Source organism: Nicotiana tabacum, chromosome 11 (assembly GCF_000715075.1).
Source record: "Nicotiana tabacum cultivar K326 chromosome 11, ASM71507v2, whole genome shotgun sequence".
NCBI lineage: Eukaryota > Viridiplantae > Streptophyta > Magnoliopsida > Solanales > Solanaceae > Nicotiana > Nicotiana tabacum.
The window spans coordinates 176164151-176185416 of NC_134090.1; the positions used below are offsets into that span (position 1 = coordinate 176164151).

General features: G+C 36.5%; 1 protein-coding gene across 2 annotated transcripts; it reads right to left on the minus strand.

The window, feature by feature from the left end:
- Positions 1–1535: 1535 nt before the first annotated feature.
- LOC142166445 (putative late blight resistance protein homolog R1A-3) lies at positions 1536–8374 on the minus strand. 2 transcript variants are annotated; one of them, XM_075225762.1, is made up of 3 exons: positions 3871–8374; positions 3127–3206; positions 1536–1808 (listed from the first exon to the last, which is right to left on the minus strand). In XM_075225762.1, exon 1 carries the CDS (start codon positions 7520–7522, stop codon positions 3908–3910), a length of 3615 nt encoding a protein of 1204 aa, XP_075081863.1. In that variant the 5' UTR covers positions 7523–8374; the 3' UTR covers positions 1536–1808; positions 3127–3206; positions 3871–3907. The 2 variants fall into 2 exon arrangements, with proteins under 2 accessions (XP_075081863.1, XP_075081864.1); XM_075225763.1 differs by having other exon boundaries at positions 3118–3206; positions 3871–8368.
- Between the last annotated feature and the right edge of the window lie 12892 nt (positions 8375–21266).

Genomic DNA, 21266 nt, shown 5'->3' on the forward strand with positions numbered 1-21266 from the left:
TTCACATAAACAGTCCTAACACATACTCCAATATTAATTACTCCAAGGGCAATGTAGGAAAAAAATAATTAATTCATTCTTCAAATCTGGAAAAATCACTTATTTTGGACCACAAGAAAAAAGCCAAAAAATCACTTATTTTGGACTGGAGGGAGTATTATTTTCTCTTATTCCTTCTTCATGTATGAACTTATATCTATCTATTAATGACATTAGACTCTTCTTTCTGCAAGTATTCTCTTTCTGAACTTCGACTTTATTTAAGCAAATCCCAAAATAGCATAACCTAATAATTGTTTTGCTAATGAATGATTTCACACAACACAGTTAAGGAACTGAAAACATTTCCAATACTGGCAGCAGCTCCCGCTAAAGCAATTGTAGCAGCTCATGCGCTGATTAATTTTGAACCTTATAATCTTACATAATAATAAAGAAAGTTTAGAGAAAATTAGCTCTTTATTTGTTTATGTCGCCCATCTTTCTTTTCTTCGATTTTAGATTGTAAAAAAGAGAATGGAATTTCCGATCTTGTATCCGCTACTTCCTATTATTACTCCTTCAAATTGTTTCTTTTGTTTGCCTTGGTGTAACTGCGTGAATTCAGGACGTATTGACAAATTCCTAAATAACATCCCTTTTAGAGTGGCTACCTGATGTCGTTTCTACGTCAAAATTGTACAATTTTGGGCTCTAACATTCCAAGTGACAACAGTAGAACAAGTGACAACATTTTAGTTTTTGAAGGAAAGGAAAACTTCTCATTGGGACTGAGGCTTACTACCAATGAGGCTTACCAATGAGGAAAACTTCTCATTGTTGTTTTCTAATTTCTCCTCGTTCTGGTATGAAGAAAGAGCTCTTACAAGCTCTCCCCGTATTTTGTTGCTTTGTCCTTGTTCTTTTAAGAATTCGGATTGTAAGGTGTTTCCACTACGCAACAAAAAATTAGACTTTAGGAATGATCAACTCAAATAGATGCTCATTATAAGTTTTTCCCTGTCTCCTCTTTGTGTTCTATTGATCAGAAGCATCCAACAACATTACACCACTAGAAAGAGTTAAGCTACTAAGCTAAGTTGTTGTTGAGGGGAACTATGTCATTTGATGAAATTTTTTAACTTTACCTATCAAAAAACGTATTTTTATTGTGTATTGATATAGGAATATCAACGGTAGTACTTAGAGCCCATGATTTCGCTAAAGGTGTTCCAGATTTAATATATATACAACAAGAAGTGCATGATGCCCCAAGATTTAACCTTCCTTTCGAACGAAGTTATCTTCGAAGATCCAGATAAGCGTGCTGGTCACTCCTCTTGCATTCATTTTCTATATATAAAGAACTGTAAAACAACTAAAATTCACCCATCATAGCAAGCCTCTAAGTCTTCAAAAATTTCGGCAAAATTTTTCCGGAAACTAAGCATCATTTTTGTACCTGTCTCATACCATCCAAACTACAACACTTAATAATTCCAAGAGTCACATTCATTCATTTCACACGGAATAAGCAAGATGGTAGACTAGCAAAATATATTTAACTGTGTTATACAAATATATAACACAATTTATTTATTTATTTATTGTTTTTTTTTCGAAGAGTAACACAATCTAACACATTACAAAATTACAACTACACATAAGGTTCATGGAGCAATGCAACAAAGAGTTTTCAATAACTGTCAAACTGAAACATAACAATAGAGAAAGAAGAAGTGGAACCAGCATTACTCATGGAAGGAAATGTGCGGCTCATCACTAAAGTACTCTGGCTCAAGTCTGCGGATCGGAATCAACACTTGCATCTGCAGATATAAAAGTAAGGAATGAGTTCACTGACTTAAACAAGTGACAACTAAATCATAACGGAATAAGGGTTTCGGAAAACGTCATAATATGCAACTTTCAAGAATAGCCAGTCCAAAGACTGAAATCAGGTCAAAATAACTAAGATTTATAGGATTTGAATGTATGAACTTATATCTATCTGTTAATGACATTAGACTCTTCTTTCTGCAAGTATTCTCTTTCTGCACTTCGACTTTATTTAAGCAAATCCCAAAATAGCATAACCTAATAATTGTTTCGCCAATGAATGATTTCTTGCAACAGAATTAAGGAACTGAAAAAATTTCCAATACCGGCAGCAGCTACCGCTGAAGTAGTTGCAGCAGCTCCTGCGAGATTAATTTTGAACCTTATAATCTTACATAATAATAAAGAAAGTTTAAAGAAAGTTAGCTCTTTATTTGTTTATCTCGCCCTTCTTTCTTTTCTTCGATTTTAGATGGTAAAAACGAGAATGGAATTTTCGATCTTTTATCCGCTACTTCCTATAATTACTCCTTCAAATTGTTTCTTTTGTTTGCTTTGGTGTAACTGCGTGAATTCGGGACGTATTGACAAATTCCTAAATAGCATCCCTTTTAGAGTAGCTACCTAATGTCATTTCTACGTCAAAATTGTACAATTTTGGGCTCTAACGGTCCAAGTGACAACAGTAGAACTTAGTGGTCTATGGCGAAGCTAGAGGTTTCGCTAAGGATGTTCCAGATTTAATATATATATGTGTAGAAAGCGCCATCAAGATTTAACCTTCATTTCTAACGAAGTTATTTTCGAAGTTCCAGATAAGCGTGTTGGTCAATCCTCTTGCATTCAAGGTGTGTTTCGAGATCATGACTTTTGTTACTCTCAAGTCCTCAATTTTCCTTGACGATTTTTTCTATACATAAAACTGTAATCCAATCAAATTTCACATCATAGCAAGCGTTTGAGTCTTCAAAAATTTCGGCAAATTTTTTCCTGAAACTAAACATCATTTTTGTACCTGTCTCATATCATCCAAACTATAGCACTTAATAATCCCAAGAGTCACAGTCATTCATTTCACACGGAATAAGTAAAGATGGTAGACTAGCAAAATATATATAATTGTGTTTTATAAATATATAACACAAATTTTTTATTTTTTTATTTTTTTTTTTGTTTTTTTTTTCCCGTAGAGTAAGACAGTCTAATACATTACAAAATTACAACCACACATAAATACAACAATGAGTTTTCAATAACTGTCAAACTGAAACATAACAATAGAAAAAGAAGAAGTGGAACCAGCATTACTCATTGAAGGAAACGTGCGGCTCATTACTACAGTACCCTGGCTCTAGCTCAAGTCTGCGGCTCGGAATCAACACTTGCATCTGTAGACATAAAAAAAGTAAGGAATGAGTTCATTGACTCAAACAAGTGACAACTAATTCATAACAGAATAAGGGTTTCGGAAAACGCCATAATATGCAACTTCTAAGAATAGCCCGTCCACAGACTGAAGTCAGGTCAAAATAACTAGTAAAATTTATAGGATTTGAATGTTTATGCAACTTCCAAAAATAGTCAATCAAGAATCTGTGATCTCAGATCTAGAAGGACCAACAGGAAAAAAGATGACTTTATAAAATTTCACATTTATTAAAGAATCTGTAGACATTGAATGTTTTCCAGTTGAGGCCTAGATGACTCGAGCACCCTTCCTAGAAGGGGTTTGAGCTTTAGGTGCTCATTAGGTGTATCAGTTTGGTTATGGTAAAATTTCACATTTATTACCAAAAAAATATTAATAGGATTAGTGAGTTTATCAAAGATTTTGAATCTATCTAAAAAGTTACATTTCCGTTATCTATCATACAAACCAATGGTTATGTATTTATATTCACTCAAAGTACGTCGAATTGAAGCCAAAATTGTTCAGATTTCAACGCCACGAGGAAACTGGATTCTATGAATTTAAAAGTACTAAAAGGTCATGTATTCTTGCACATATATATAGAACATTAAAATAAGCCTAGAATAAGAATGTGTACTTACAAGTGAGCATGGCGATTAAAGATGAGATTAGGTTTTTTCAGTCCCTGATTGGGTTCTGAATGGTGACCTTGAATTTGCCTTTTCCATTGTCCTGCTGACTTTCCTCAATACTTCTGGCTGATTGAGAAACAGAGTCTCCACACATGAACACCTCAATCTTTTGCAGGGAACAACTATCACCAAACTCAGAAGGAATCTCAATGAGCTGCTTGCAATTTTGCAACACTATATGCTCAAGAGATGGGAAGGCATCATCTGATATATTCCAATGTGTAATGTTCAGATTTCCCAATTTCAAGTATTTGAGTTTTGGAAATTCCTCATCACTCGCATTCCATTCTTCTCCCTCAAAAGCTTTTGAAAGCAGTTTCAAAATTTCAAGGTTTGGTAATGCTGCAATTGCAGAAATTTCAACCCATGGCAGCTGAAACTTTGATAAGGTCAATTTCTTAAGGTTTGAGGGGAAGTTAAATTCACAAGGCTGAAGCACTCCGCCTTGATAAATCACATTGAGCGATTCAAGCTGATTCAAGAAATCCAAAATTGGAAATCGATTGCAAGATTCTCCCAAGTTCTCAGAATGACCCCAAGATTCCAAAAATATGCATTTTAGTTTTTGAAGGAAAGGAAAACTTTTCATTATGTTCCCTTTGTCATAAGAAAGAGATGGGGTGGATAAGGTCTGCAAACAATCCAATTGGGACAAGTTGGAATCTGAGAATGTACAGTTATCTATATGTGCATGCCTCAGTCCCTCCATACTGAAAAATGTATCTGGTAATGCTACCTCACTTTTTGTTCCTTTCACTAGGAAAGTTTCTAAGTTCCAGAGCTTGGAAATCCAAGAGGGCATGACCGTCATGTCACCTTGAAGTGACAAAAATCTCAAATGCACGAGCATTTCTATCTCCCCAGGAAAGGTATTGCCAATGTTGATGCACCCCAAGTCCAACACTCTAACAAGATTGTGGCCCCAAAATGATGGTGCGATGCCATCATTTGGCCAGGAGCGATGCCAACCGGGTTCAGAAGAATATATCATTGTGCGGGTAAGGGAAATATGTGGCATATCCAGAGAGAAATCTTCAAACCGCGATGCCACTGGCAAGAACTTTTCGGCCTTAGATTTGTCTCGACAGAAATGATATAGATAATTATGAACCTGACATGATTTCAGCCCGCCCTTTGAACTTCTTCTGGCCTCCATTACAAGGCTCCTCCCGATAAGATCATTCAGGTAATCTTCTGCTACCTCCTCTGGTTTCTTCACCTCATCTCTTCGTAAAAATCCTTCACTAGCCCATAACCATGTTAGTTTTGAAAGTGAAATTTCTGTACTCATTGGCAATGCTGCAAAATATAGAAAACATTGTCTTAGATAACTAGGCATATTTTTGTAGCTCAATTCTATTATTTCATTGCAGTCTCCTACATCACGATTAGTTTTTGAACTAAATGCCTCTTCAGTAATGGTTAGCCAATCGCTGTTGTCCTCTAAACTGACAAGAAACCCAGCTACCAAAACAATGGCCAGAGGTAGCCCTCGACAATTTGCGGCAATTTCCTTTCCAACTTCAGCAGGACAGTTCTCATTTGGAATTGGGGGTTTGCGAAATTCTTCTCGAGTACATAAGCGAAGGTGATTATACTTCACTTGTAGTAGTTCCCAACTCTCTTCCGGAGTCAACAAGCGAACCAAAAGAGGTTCATCAAACAATGGATCCTCATATTTTCGGCCGCTGGTAACAAGAATTCTGCTTCCATTATGATTATCTGGAAAACACCTGTGCAACTCATCAAGTATATCAGAATCCCACACTTCATCTAAAACGATGAGGTATCTTCCTCTATGTAACTGTCTGCGTAAAAGATCAAGATAATCTAGCTCCTTCCCCTCCTCTGACTTGTAAATGTCATTGCTCGGATCAACGATAGAAATTAAAATATCTTGGGCCAATTCACTCACCGTATGTCCAGGAGAAACAGAACACCATGCTCGAATGTCACAGTGATCTGAAGTTCTTCTGTCATTGTAAATTCTTTTGGCGAGTGTTGTCTTACCAATCCCTGGCATGCCAATGACAGGAATAGTATTAAGCTCGGTACCTCCACCAATTACCCGTGCCATTAATATTTCTATCTGGTCCTCCAAGCCTACAACTGCTTCATCAATGATCGGAGTGCTAGGTTTTGATGTTTGACAATCACTTGGAACATCCTTTTTTTCTGTGTAGATTTGCGAAAATTCAACAATGTCCTTGAAGAACTTAATTTCTTCAATGACATTGTGTAGCAGATTGTTCCCTTTGTAATAAAGCCGAAACAAGAAGTATTCAACAACATACTCAAATTTGACAAATAAATTGGTCATCTGATTGCAAACATCTAACACTTCCTTACGCTCTCCTAGTTGGTCAACATTATTTTCGAGAAAAGGTTTGAAAATTTTAAGCTCAGCCAGTACAAATTTAATCTGAAGTTTTATCTTAGCAATTGAATCATTACTATGATCCAACAATCTCAGCAAATTCTGCGATACCAAATCTATACATCCCAAACTATCAATCTGGGAAAAGCCCAATCCAGTTGACCTTTGTACCATGATAGTACACTGCAAAATCTTTGATGCCAAGGGCTCCATCTTTTGCACCAAATGGGATATAGCAAGATCAAATTCTTTGCCCAAATCTTCATCCATTTCTCGGTTGTCCAATGAGTTAATGAACGACCAAAACTCATTGACTACAAGATCAAAGATTATCAAGCTTTCCTTTTGAACTTCATTGCATAAGATATATACTAGCAGTGACCTGAGCAAATTTTGGAGTTTTTGAACACAATCTTTGTAGACCAGAAGATAAGACCGAGAATTGAGCTCTGTTATCGGCGCTTGTAGGATGAAATTAACAAAGTCCTTTGCAAAGACATCCAATTCCCAACTGAAGCTTAGCACTGAGGGTAAAACTTTCAGGGCTTCAACATAAGGTTTACTGCTCTTTAATAGATCTACAAGGATTAAACTAATGCAATCATCCGAATCCTCTGCCAAACAAAGTGAAGAGATACAACTTGCTGCTTCTTTTATTACACCTGCGACACAATCCCAGCAATTGTTGACGTCGTTGGGCCTATTATTAAAGTTCTTCAGTATGAAGGAAACAAAACGGTATAGATGTTTTAGATTGCCTTTGAGAAGTTCAAGTTTTCCCTTCACAGGAGCAAGAAACTCTGCCCTGAACTTCAGCAAATACTCCAGATTGTCGACGAGGGATTCAATGTATCCATCTAGAACTCCAATCGTGTCTTTTGAAATTCTTAGAACTAAAACAATGTCCGGCTTGAGACGCCAAATCTCTTTAAGTAGGTCAAAAGCAACACGTTCCAGTTCAGTCTTTGCCATTTCAGATCTTCCAATTTCACAAGTCAAATGAAGGTCCCGTCTTGCCTTTTTGATCAAACTCCGGAAACGATCCAAAAGATCTCTCAACTCATTATCCTCATCCACGCTGATCCATGAAGGGGCACTGTGAACAAGTTGTAACAGAAATATTAATTCCATCTTAAGCGTCACTATTTGAAGGTGCGACCTTTCGATTATAACTTCTTTTCCAATAAATTTGATAAGATCGCCAATATTAGATTTCAAGTCCATGGCTTTGCAGATCAGAAATGCAGTAAACAAACTGAAGGAAGTAAAAGGTCAAGAGTTAAGACTGAAGAGTGAGTACACCAACAGCCTCAGAACCTATATTATTGATCAACAATTCTCTACCTTTTGTCATTTTACTATTGCATTATTTCAATTTAGATCCATATAACATTTCCATTGCTGCTTAAAAATGCTCTTTAAAAAGGCTGAATACATAGACACCCCTTAAACTTGTCCAAATAGTCCACTTAGACACCTAAATTAAACCCATAACCTATTGAGCACTCGATCTCCACTCAAATTGTGTCTATTAGACACAAGAACCTGATGTGGTACTAGTAAAAAGACTAAATAGTGTTCTTCACAATGGAAGCTAAACCACAATATCTACCTCAGCAACCTAACGATGCTCCATCAGCTTCTACCAGAAAACTCCACTCCGTCCACAGAAATTAGCCACTCCGTCCTCGCACCCTACAATTTTTTGAAACACCAGAGATCCAGCATATCCTCAAATAGAACGAGCACGCAAATTTTCACACCGAACTTAATGAGGATACCATCAACAAAGAGAGAAATTAATGCTTCTTCGTTTCCCTTTGGTGGAGGACAAAGGCGGTGTTTCTAATACTTGAATTCTTCAATTTCTTTACAATATAACTCAATCTATAACAATCAACCCAAACTAGACTGCTCCGGTGACTTTACGGAGAAAAAGAAACGCCGGGAGTGTGTGTGTGGGTGGGTGGGGGGGGGGGGGGGTTATTTCTTTTATCACAGCGTTTAAACTGCACGCTGCTTATTTTGTTAATTGTTTGACTGTGAGGTGTCTAAGTGAAACAGAGATAAGTGTTCAAATGGGCATATGCTTAGTTTAGGTGGCTATATGGAATATTAAGACAAGTTTAGGGCTATGTCTATGTATTTTGCCTTAAATTAATTAGCCAAATACAAACTGTTTCTCGCCAAAAATAATTTTTTTTAAAAGCATTTATGAGAAAAGTACTTTTCAAAATAAGTAAATTTTTAAAGCTTGGCCGAACAAGCTACTAATGTGGTATAATCACCTCACAAAAATTCAATTTTTCGCGATGGATTATGGTTTTGTAGGGTTGGGTCCTTTTTCAAGTTAGAGTTGGGTCTTCATTAGATTAATAGCCTGTTTGGCCAAGTTTCTAAAATAAGCTTATTTTGAGAAGTGCTTTTTTCAAAAGTACTTTTATAAAAAAACGCTTTTAGTGAGAAGCAGTTTGTGTTTGGTTACTTAATTTGAAAAGCACTTGTGAGCAGTAATTAGTGTTTGGCCAAGTTTTTGAAAACTGCTTCTAAGTATATTTTTCTCAAAAGTGTTTCTTAGAAAAGTGCTTTTGGAGAGAAGCTACTTTTAGCCTGTTTGGCCAAGGTTATTTTTGGCCAAAAGTACTTTTGGCCAAAAATTGAGGTGTTTGGCCAAGTTTCTGGAAGAAAAAAAATGTTTTTGAGGAGAAGCAGAAAAAAGTAGCTTCTCTCCAAAAGTATTTTTTTGAGAAGCACTTTTGAGAAAAATACACTTAGAAGCAGTTTTTTAAAGCTTGGCCAAATACTAATTGCTGCCCAGAAGTGCTTTTCAAACTAATTAGCCAAACACAAACTGTTCTCACCAAAAGTACTTTTGAGAAAAGCACTTCTAAAAATAAGCTGATTTTTGCATATTCGCCAAACGAGCTATTTATTCTACTTCTCAAAAACTGCTTCTGCTTCTCCTCAAAAATACTTTTATTTTCTTACAAAAGCTTAATCAAACACTTCAATTTTTGGCCAAAAGTGCTTTTGGCAAACAAAAAAAAAAGCACTTTTGGCCCAAATAAAACTTGGTCATACAGGCTACAAGTAATAGGTTAAAATGTGGATGTGTTGATGTAGCAAAAAAGTACTCGTATGTTGGTCAACGAAGGGTTATGTTATCAGTCGTTGTATTGTGATTTTTTGTGCGACAAAATAAAATTATGAGGCTTTTCAGACTTACATGACTTTGATCAGACATTACACATTCAATTGTTAATATTATTATAATTAATCGACATAATACAATATGTGATATATTAAACGAATAACCAAGCACAATAGAAAAGTGAAATAATTTCTAGAAATAGAAAACAACATTTGAACAAAAAAAATAAAAAGACACTGAATTGCATCCAAAGAAACAGCGATGAATTTTTTGTGGAAATCAAGCTAATGATATATAAATGAAAAATATAAGTGTTAAAGTTATATAAATATTTATACAATCAAGTCACTTTTAAAAGGTAATTGCAGGTAAATATATTTAATATAAGCGTCGATTGGTAATATGGAATAAATGATAACTGACATAACATAACGAATTGCAACGACCTGGACAGTCGTTTTGAGAATTTAAGTTTCGTTTAGTGGCATAAGGTCTTGAGAAACTTCATATTATGTATGTGTATCGACTTGTGTGCATGGCTCAATGCAATTATCGGATGATTCGGAGTCGAATTGGAAGAAGGAATCTAGTTTTGGAAACTTAAGCGGTGAAAATTTGACCGGAATTTGACTTTTGTGTAAATGGCTCCGGAATGAGTTTTGGATGATGTCAGCAGCTTCGTATGGTGATTTTGGACTTAGGCGTGCGTCCGGATTTGGATTTGGAGGTCCGTAGAGTAATTTGAGGCAATTCCGTGAAAGTTGGAAAAGTTGAAGTTTGGAAAATGGAGAAATTTGACCCATAGTTGACTTTTATGATATCGGGGTCGGAATGCAATTCCGAGAGTTGGAGCAGCTCCGCTATGTCATTTGGGACTTGTCTGTAAATTTTGGTGTCATTCCAGGTTGGTTTGATTGGTTTCGGCATGAGTTTTCGAAGTTGGAAGATTTGGAAGTTCATAGTTCGATCATGGCGCGATTTACATTTTCGGCATTGTTTGATGTGATTTGAGACCTCGAGCGAGTCCGTGTGAGGTTATAGAACTTATTTGTGTGTTTAGACGGGGTCCTGGGGGCCTTGGGTGTGTTTTGGGTCATTTTCCCTTATTTTTGAACTGCTGGTTCTGGTGTCTGATGTCCTTATTCGCGATCACAAAGCTCCTTTCGCGTTCGCGAAGCATCTCTGCAGATCGCATCAATTTCCTTCTTCACGTTCGTATAATATTCCCCGCGATTACGTAGCTCTGCACATTTCCCTCTTCGCGTTCGCGTCTTCCATTTCGCGTTCGCATAGTAGAAACCTAGCCTTGAGCATTGGTACTCGTTACTCTTCGCGTTTGCGTGTTTCCCTACGCGTTCCCGTAGGCTTCTGTCTTTTCTTCTCTGCGTTCGCGAGCGTGTCTTCGCGTTCGCGAAGCACAACCTGGGCAGCCTTCACTTTCTTCTTCGCGAACGCGATCCTTTCTCCGTGTTCGCAATGCATAGTCACCTGGGCAGAATATAAGTTTTTCAAATCGAGGGTTAGGCCATTTTTATCATATTTTGACTTGTAGAGCTCGATTTTGAGCGATTCTTTGTCGGTTTTTCAAAAAAATTGATTGGGTAAGTGTTCTTCACCTGGTATTTAATATATTCCATGATTTTATCTTCATTTTTATCATTTAATTCGTGTTTTGAGTTGAGGAAAATAGAGGTTTTTGAAGAAAAAATTTCAAAATGAAAAATCATGATTTGAGGGACCAAATGGTATCGGAATTGATAATTTTTATATGGTTGAACTCATATCGGAATGGGTGTTCGAATTTTGTAAAATTTGTTGGGTTCCGAGGTGCGGGCCGGGGATCGACTTTTGGACCGATTTTTGGATTTTATTAAAGATTGAAACTTTATGATCCGGAATAGTTTCTTATGAGTTTTATTTGTGCTTTGAAGTTATTTTAGTTATATTTGAGCCGTCCGGAGGTCTTTTCACCCGAGAAGTTCATTTTAGAGTATCGGTTTGTCTTCTTTGAGGTAAGCATCTTGCCTAACCTTGTGTGGGGGACTTTCCCTTAGGATTTGAGTCTCCTATGTTATTTGTAGTTCGTGTGCGTGCTCGGACTTATTTGTGGAAAGTTGGTCTTTTAGGGTTCTTAGGTCCTTAAATTCACTGAGTATGAAGTTGTTCTTGACATGATTGAGTTCCCTCTTTACTAGATTCCCCTCCACATGCTTTAAATTGAATTTATTTGCTTTATGATGTACTCATGTTGCCTATTTGACTCTTATTTGATTTAATTGAAGATTTTGCCTCATCTATTGTCATGCTATCTTTTTATAACTGCTTATCTTTATTTAAAATTATTATTATCTCGTCATGTAATTGTTCAATCTAAATGGAGGTTATGATTATCTTTCCGCAGTCTATCCTAAATTGAATTGTTGTATATTCTTCGTAATTGCTCAACCTTAAAAGAAGTTTATATATCCTATATTTTGGTTGATTGTCCTTATTTGGAATTATTAGACCCGTGTTATTTCCTTGTTGTTGAACCGTCCATTGTGGGACCTTGTTACATATTGTTTCCTTCCTTGTTGAGCTGTTCTTATTAGGCCTAGAATTTTTTTCTCTACTGTGGTTATTCCTTGTGAACTAGTTTTATCGTTTCCTTGTAATTTAAAGTTCTTGAGTTGATTTACTTGTCGCTCTCTTGTATTATTGTCATTGTTGCTATTGTATTTGTTATGGGGTTGCCCGAGTTTCCTGCCGTGTTGTAATTGTTATCTCATTTGGTTGTATTGCATATTTACTTTGGGACTACGGAACGGTATTCCGGGAGATCCCCCTGCACTGTATATTTACTTTGGTACTACGGAACGGTACTCCGGGAGATCCCTCTACATTATATATTTACTTTGGGACTACGAAGCGGTATTCTGGGAGATCCCCCTGTATTGTATATTTTGAAATTTAAATTAAGTGCAATGTCATTTTCTTCACTCAAACTATTTCGAAAGTAAACTGATCTTGCGGATCCTTATATATTGATAATTTTACCATGTGAGTTGTATGTGCGGTTGTGATAGAAATATGACCACGAGGTGCCATGGAAATATAAAAGTGGGTTGAGAGCCGTATTGTATGATTATGAGATGAGGTATCACAGGGTGACTTATATTCAAAAGATATTTGTTTGAAAGGATTATATTCGAACGGTATTTATTTTGAAAGAACTAAGTTTGAAAAATATTTATTTGAAGGAAGTATATTCGAAATATCTTTATTGGGAAGGATTATATTCTAAATGGGTGAAAGATCTATATTTGAAATATTTGATTAATTGATTGGAGTTTGTTGGCTAAGACCTGATATGAAAACTACCGTAGTTGTTGAGTTATTATTTGTGTTCATTATATTTGTGATTTCGGATTTGGGTTGTGTTTCCGTTCGCTCTTCTGCATCCTTATTATGGTGTTCCATTGTTACTTGTTGTTTCATTCCTTATTGCAATTACTATATTGTTTGCCATATAGCGTAGTCTTTATATAGATATCATATTCTATTGTTCCTATACTTATACTTGTCAGTTTATTAGACCAGTAGGTGTCTTGACTGTTCCTCGTCACTACTCCATCGAGGTTAGTCTTGATACTTACTGGGTACTATTGTGGTGTGCTCATGCTATATTTCTGTACATTTTTTGTACAGATCTAGGTATTTTCTAGTTAGTAGCTCTGCGGATTATTGTTGTGGAGACTCAAGGTAAACCTGTTATTGCATTCGCAGGCTTCAGAGTCACCTTCATATTCTTGTATTCACATTGTTTTACTTATTTCTAAATAGTTGTACTTAGAAGTTGTAGTAAACTCTGTAGAGCTTATGACTTGTGTAGACATGTGATTTTTGACCCTCTCCAATATTTTTTATATATTAGCGTAAAATATTTAGTTTAGGCATAATATAGATATTTCAAGTAATTATAGCTCTTTTACTTTATTTTATTACAAGAAAACAAAAATCACAAAAATAGGTTCATTAATGTTTTATAGTCATTTTTAATCTTAAAAAAAAAATCTTAAAAAAAAATATATAAAAATAGTATCGTATTTTTAATATGATATTTGAAAATGCCAAAATAGGTTTGTTTTAATGGTTAGTTTTATTAATTATTTGAATAGTAGGATTAATTAATAAATGGAACAGTATTTTTAATCTCGTTTACAGGGAAAGAATAGAACTTGGGCTCGAGCAACCCATCTTTAGGCCTAATTTTGGACCTAGCCCATAATTGTCAAGCTCATAATTCCTAGGCTCATACCCCTTAACCTAAAAAACCCTACAATCTACAATATAAAAAAGGGGGGGACCTAAAAATCTAGGAGAGGAACGCCTATAAAAAAACTGACATACTTAGAGAATCAACGCCGTTTTCATTAGAACAGACCCTCCATCGTTCTTTCTTCTTCTAGGAGAAAACCTGAGCCGCAACTTTCTTCTACATAGATAATTTTCATAGCTTCCATATTTCCAGCAAAACACCAATGATTCCACCTTAAACCATCTACTTTACAATGCTTCACCTTAAATCACCAGCCAGATTTCTTTCCCTATGAGACACGACAGCTCCACTGTCATTAATTGTTGTTTGCTCTCTTAAGTTGAGTTCATTCCGGTGAGAGTTCGCGAGGTCGTCGACGAGGCATCCCGTTAGTGGTTTTCCGGTCAAACGCTGGTCCTGGTTCCTATTTACGCATTGCTACTGCAGTCGGAACGGATATCACTTTAAGGTCTATCTCTTACTTTGATTGTAAGCTTTATATTTGTGTTTTGTGATCGATCTTTGATGATTAAGCATGCTGAATGATTGCTCTGCTCGTGGTTTGTTTTAAAATTTTCTTGGTTTGAATTATTTTGTGTCAGCTTATATTTGACGCATTATTTGGAAACAAAGGTGAATTTGTCTAGTTTTTCTTTAGAGTGATGAACACATTATCTGCTTGGTTCAATAATTTTGGGTTATAAAAAGTGAGCCACAACAGCGAATGAAATTAATGGTAGTTGGGTTTAGATTAATTCAAGTAACTAAAAGGTTAATGGAAATAAATTAAAGTTTACGTCTTTCTGTTGGAGTGTTGGGTCACGAAACTTGACTTGGAATGTTTGATAGAACTTTACTATATTAAGCTTAAAAACTGTTCATGCTCGCGTTCTTCTTTATTTAGTTGCATGCTAGTAGCATGTTTAGGCCGACCACACTCGGGTAGGCGAACTTTTAGGCACGTTTTGAATTTATTATTGTGATTATGTACACGTTCGCGTGACATAATTATGGTTTCTAATGAATATTCGTAGCTTTCTTTAGGCGCATTTAATATATCATCGTGATTGTGGACACGTTCGCGTAACATAATTACGATTCCTTAAGGATAGATTGAGGTGTGTCATCCATAATTAAATTGCTCATGGCCCTCACATTAATTTTATAATTTTGATATAACAAATAACCAATTATCGTAGTTTCCTGTAGGCACATTTAATATATTATTATGATTGTGGACACGTTCGCGTGACATGATTATGGTTCTAAAAACAAACCGGAGTATGCGTTCGCGCAACTTTGGCCAAACTTTTCTTAATAAAGTGTTATTAGTTGTGTACACGTTCGCATGACATGATTTTTGACATGCCAAACAAATGGGTACACGTACGCGTGACCCATTTCAAGATAATTTCTTAATTAGAAGAGGCAAATGCACATAGGTTCTAAAATCAGTAATTAGACATTTTAGTAAGCCAAGTATGATCAAAGCGACCGTGCTAGAACTACGGAACTCGGGAGTGCCTAACACCTTCTCCCGGATTAACAGAATTCCTTACTCGGATTTCTGGTTCGCGGACTGTTAAACATAGTCAAGTTTTCCTCGATTCGGGATTCAACCAGTGACTTGGGACACCATAAATCTCCCAAGTGGTGACTCTGAATCTTTTAACAATAAATCTCGTTTCGATTGTCCTTTAATTGGAAAAACTCCCTTTTATACCTTTACAGGGTGTAGACAAAAAGGAGGTGTGATAGTTCTGGCGACTCTATTGGGGACAAGTACCCAGAATCTCTGGTTCAGGGTTCAAGAATTCAAGCTTGTTTCATGATTTTTACTTGGCTTTATTTATTGTTCACAATACTGTATTCTGTGAACCTTTATGCTAATTGCTATCTGTTTACCGCTTTGATATTGTTTAAATTGTATATAACTGTCTTCTTACGCCACCCCTCTGAGTCTTCTGAAAATGGTGCATACGTTCGCGTGACCCGCTTTTTCTGTAGAAATTATACCAAATAGAACGAGGCAGGGCAAGCGACAAGTCCGGGTAGACTTTAGTGCTCCCGGTACGTCGCCCCCTCTTCGGCCCCAGTTGTCCGCTCGGGTACCCCAAGTCTAGACCAAAACCCCAGGATTTAAACCTAGAAAAGCACAGCCTCATGCCGGATCCCTAGTAGGAACGTTTGTTTGCATCACGTGCATTTGACTTAGGGGACTCAACACAGGGGTTGGGTCCGTCTAGGACAGGTTTATCCAAATTAACAGACCATCTTGATGCATCATATGTGATACATGTTGCATTCCTTCATGGCTAAAAGGGTCATTTGGCGGACCAATGATAATTGAGGGAAAATGAAAAAAAAGAGAAAGAGAAAAAAAGAAAAAGAAAACGAAAAAAGAGGTTTAAGTGTGAAAATCAAGCAAGTAGGGCCCAATTATGTTTCTATCACATTTTCGTTAAGAAAAACACACACGAAACATTCAAAAAGATTTTGCACTTTTTCATCATTTTCTGAAAATCAAAAGAAGGGGGAAAAGAAAATCCAAAAAAGAGTTTACAAGTTTCGTCATGTTTCAAAAAAGACAAAAAAAAAATATATATTTGGTCTAGATTAGTTGTTTTTTTTATTATTCATGCCCATATCCAAAATTGTCCGAACTACGCATACTTGATTCTCGTCTTTCGGGGCGTGATACGTATGCAACCCACATAGGGTCCGGTCTTCCTAGTAAATCTTAGGTTCTTGGCTTTGCGGGGTCCTAGCCAAATTTTGCACTTCTAACCACCTTTTTGCCAAATAAGCCATTTTGCAAAAATAGTCACAACCATGTCTTGCATGTGTCTAGTAGGGAACGTTATTGTCTCACATAATGTTGGTTTAAGTTTTCTTATACAGGTGTGGATTTACTTACTAGAGTTTGGGCATGACAGATACCCCAAGATCACTGCATTCAGGAGCTGCTCGAGGAGTCATTTTATGTTTTTGAGTCAATGATTCATGTTTTATTTTCTAGTCTTGTATAGTTGTATCCAGTCTTTTAGGTGATGTTAGAGTTTATAATAGTCAGGTTAAGTTTGTCGAGTCTTTTGTTATGGTATTTCTTATTTTGTATGTGAAAATGTGTTACAAGTCGAAAATCCAAAAAAAAGAAGATTGCGTTTTTGTTATAAGAAATAAAAAAAAATTCTCCTTTGAGATTGTTTTCCTTTAGGCAATTAATATCAAAATAAAAATTATTTTTATATTTCCTATACTATACTAGGACCAAAATTCAAAAAAAAAGAAGAAAGTTTTCTTTTAGTACTTCTTTAAAATCCTTCTTGAAGGTATTAATTCCAAAATTTAAAAAGATTTTTTTTGAGGTGTTTCTTTGGGAAATTAGTGAAAAATGAAAAAAAAATTCTTTTTATTTTCATTAGAACTTTAGGATATTGTACATAAAAAAAGCATACTTTATATTTTGTTTATCATTGGAATTTTTCCTTTAGGCAATCAAAATTGAAATCCAAAAACATTCTGTTTTATCTTTTTCATTGCTTGCTTCGAGATCTTGTGTCAGGATATTAAATGAGGATCCAAAATGTCTTTCTGTAGTTTATTCCTTAGATTTCCTTCAAAAAAAAAAGAACGAAAAAAATATTTTTCTCTTTTAGGGTTTTTCGTTGATAATTTCTCATAGAGTACATGTTTTTAAAAAAAGAAAGGAAAAAAAGAAAGAAAAGAAAAGAAAAATGGATATGTTAGTTTGTTTACTTTATTCCCGATCTTCCAGAACTACGCAAAGATCTGATTCATGCGGGGTCATGATACGTAGGCAACCTACATAGGGTTCGATCGAATCATTTTTTTACTGTTAAAAGAAAGGAAAAAAGGGGAAAAGAAAAAAGAGAAAGAAAAAAAAGAGGTGAAGTCATGGGATGTGAGAAATGAGAAGGAAGAAAAGAGCGATAATCAGAAAAAAAAAGGGGAAGGAAAATGAGCGAGCTAAGAAGTGCTAGAAAAACAAAGAAAAGAGAGGTTGAAATGAACAAATTGGGATGATGCCAAGTGACCTTATGACCAAATTGGGTTATTGTTGTTGTTGTTGCCAAGTGACCTTATGACCCTCAAAGTCATTCTAGAACCATTAATTGTTGCTAGGTGCATTGCACGCAATGTGATATTTTTGTCATTAAATGACCTAACGCTAACGTGATGGCTTTATTGTTTTAGTTATATTCATAGCAGAAGGGTGGTTGGTTTGTGGTTTTAAAGGGGTAATTCATCTCTACAACATAAAGTCAAAGGCAATGACAGACAACAACAAAACTGAGTTGGTTGATACAGGTGCTCAAAAACAATTGGTTGAACAGGATAATGGGTTGGTTGAAGAGGTGAGGATGTAAAGACAACACATGGCAGACATGTATCAGGCCTAGATGACTGGGAAGGCACCACCCCCGCTACCACCTAGTAGCTCCATCACTCATATTCCAATTACCTTTCCCAAAAATTGTCCTCCTGTCTTATCCGCCATCCCCAACAATGAACACCCACTCAAAGCTCATGATGCCCAATATTACCCCTCAGAGGTTGCCTACAAGGTTCCCAACTCATACAAACAGGGCCCGCGGGATGAGCCTTATGTTGAAAATGAAAAGGTCAAAAGAAAAGAAGGGCGAGATGGGATACCCAGGAGGCTGAAAGGCATAAAATAGTCCTTAAAGAACAAGCAAGGAATGAGAGACCAGGGCAGCATGTCCTGCAAAGAATTGTCTATGTCCCCCGACGTTAGTCTGCCTGCGGGGTTTAAAGTGCCAAAGTTTAACTTGTATGATGGGTGTGGAGATCCGATAGCCCATTTGAGGGATTATTATAGTGAAATGAGAAGTGTTAGTGAGAAAGATGATTTGTTGATGGTGTATTTCAGTGAGAGCCTGACTGGGGCAGCTTTGGAATGGCATAATCGTCAAGATGTTGGTAAGTGGACTACATTAGGTGACATGGCTCAAGATTTTGTTCGATGCTTTCAATACAGATCAGGTGTTACCCCAGACTGCTCCTCCCTATCTAAAATGGAAAAGAAGCCGGAGGAAATCTTTAGGGAGTTTGGACTCAGATGGAGGGAGCAGGCTGGTTGAGTCAATACCCCGATTGGGGAAGAAGAAATGGTTGAGCTCTTCCTAAAAGCCTAGGGGCGCACCTACTTCAGTCATTTGATCATAGCCTTGGGAAAGCCTTTCAATGATGTGTTAAAAATGGGGAGATGGTAGAAGAGGGAATCAAATCAGGCAAAATCATGAGTTGTTCGAAAGACATTCAGAACATCCCAGTAAGCTTGGGTGGAAGAAAGAGAAACAGAAAAGATGATCCGATGGGCTTTCCCGATCAACACTTCCAGCCTCGACATCGTCCCCGTGGATATTCTTATGCGCCAGATGATCCTCCCCAATGCCACTTCTCTCCACGGAACTCCCAAAATCGTACATCACTCTCCCAGTACCCAGCTCCACAAAATGCCTATCCACCCCCACGAGCCTACCGAAAACTCCCTGGATCAGGTTTCCGGCCCAATCAAGCATTTAAGAATAAGAGGTTGCTGAAAAAAGAAAAGACTTTCACCCCATTGGGAGTGTCATATGCCAGTTTGTTCCAAAAGTTGAAGCAATTGGACATGTTGAAGCCGATTCATATAAAAATGCCAAACCCTCTGTCAAAGAAGTTTGATTTTTCTCAAAGGTGCGCATATTTCTCATATGCCCATGGGCATGACATAGAGAAGTGTTGGAATCTGAAGAAAGCAATTCAGAAGCTTATTGATGCAGGTGACATTGTCGTGCAAAACCCAGATGCGGCAGACACTAGCCAAAGCCTATCGCCTGTTCATAGTGAGACGCATATGGTAAGTATGATTTGTTTTGAAAAGGAATATGAGAATTCTTCTGAGATCCTTGAAGGTCCACACGTTGCAAAGTTTTCAGTACTATCAGAGGTTGATCTTAAGAATGAGCTAGCAAAGGGAACCCAAAAGCAATTTGTTAAGAATAATGTGATGGAAATTTGTGAAGGTCCTAGTAATGTTGATGCGGAATTCAGTGGCTAAGATGCCGAGCTTGGCAATTGGAAATATGCTCCTTTCTTGGTTAGCCAGGGAGGAGTTTTGGTGGTTTATTTTGTTGTCATTGCTGTTGTCCAGGTTATTTCAGGGTTGTAATCTAGACATTGTCTTGTGGATCAAACCCTTCTATCCTTTTATCTTGCCTAGTTTGTTTAGTCATAGTAGCTCGTCTAGCGTCGTCTAGGTTTGTTCTAGGTTTGTGTCCCCAGTTTCGTTTGTTTGTTTTATTATTCAAACCCTTTCACCATCTGTCTAATGCAATTTTCTGTTTTCTATAATTTCTAGTCATTTTCATTTAATTCTTTTTTCTTTTTATAGTTCTTTTCTTGATTGACTCTAGTGACATGACATGTATGCATAATTCTCGGCCTGGTCTTAAAAGTCAGTTTAGTCATGAAGCAATGAATGAAACAATTTTGAAGATGATAGGGACATTTGAGGAAAATGAGTAAAGGCATTTTGAGATCACTTGAAGCCCGAACCATGTGAAACTGGGGCAGATAGAACATAAAGAAACCCTACTGAAATGGATCATGCCGCATCGGGTGGAAGCTAAAGGCAAGTTTACCAAATTAACAAGGGCCGTTCGTTGTAATGAGAGTGAGAGTGTTGTCCAATGAGGCTTGACAATTAACAGATGTAAAAGGCGAATGTGTGGATATGGTCATCAAGTCTAGTACAATTAAAAGATGTTACAAATGTTTTCCTTAGTCTGTTTAATTGTGTTGTTTGTACTTGGCATATTTTGGAGATTGGAATGACGAAGGCATTTTGTTCTGCTATCTAAACACTTTATCCTTCGTTACCCCTTTGAGCCTTATTTATTTTATTTTGTACCCCTCTTTTGGAATGAGTAGGAAAGATCAGAAACACAAGCGCGAAAGATAAGTAAAGGAAAAGAGAGAAAAGAAAAGATGAAAATTGAAAAAAACAAAGAAGAAAAAAAAAGAAAAAGAAGAAAGAAAAAAACAACAAAAAGAGAAAAAGAGTAAAGAAAAAAAAAGAAAAGAAAAAAAAATAAAAAAAAAAAGAGAAAAAAAGAGAAAAAGAAGAAAAAAAGAGAGAGAAAAAAGTACAAAAACGAAGCAATTCCTATGTCATGAACTACGTTCGACCTGATTCCTTTTAAGGATAAGTAGGCAACCTCACGGTTCGGTTCCATCAAAACAAAAATCCAAAAGCCCCAAGAAACTGGGGCAGAAGTTGTGGTTGTTGTGAGAAATCTGATTCCGAAAGTTGTAATTCTAACCCCTTTGAATTGTTTTGGGCCTTTTATACACTTTCTTTCTAACCTTGTCCAAAATCCCATATTACGGTCCAAAGAAAGACCTTCTGATCAGTCTTTGAGAAATGTAAAGTCAAGCAGGTAAAAGTAATTCATATCAGGGGCAACACTCTGATTCAAGCAGAAAAAATA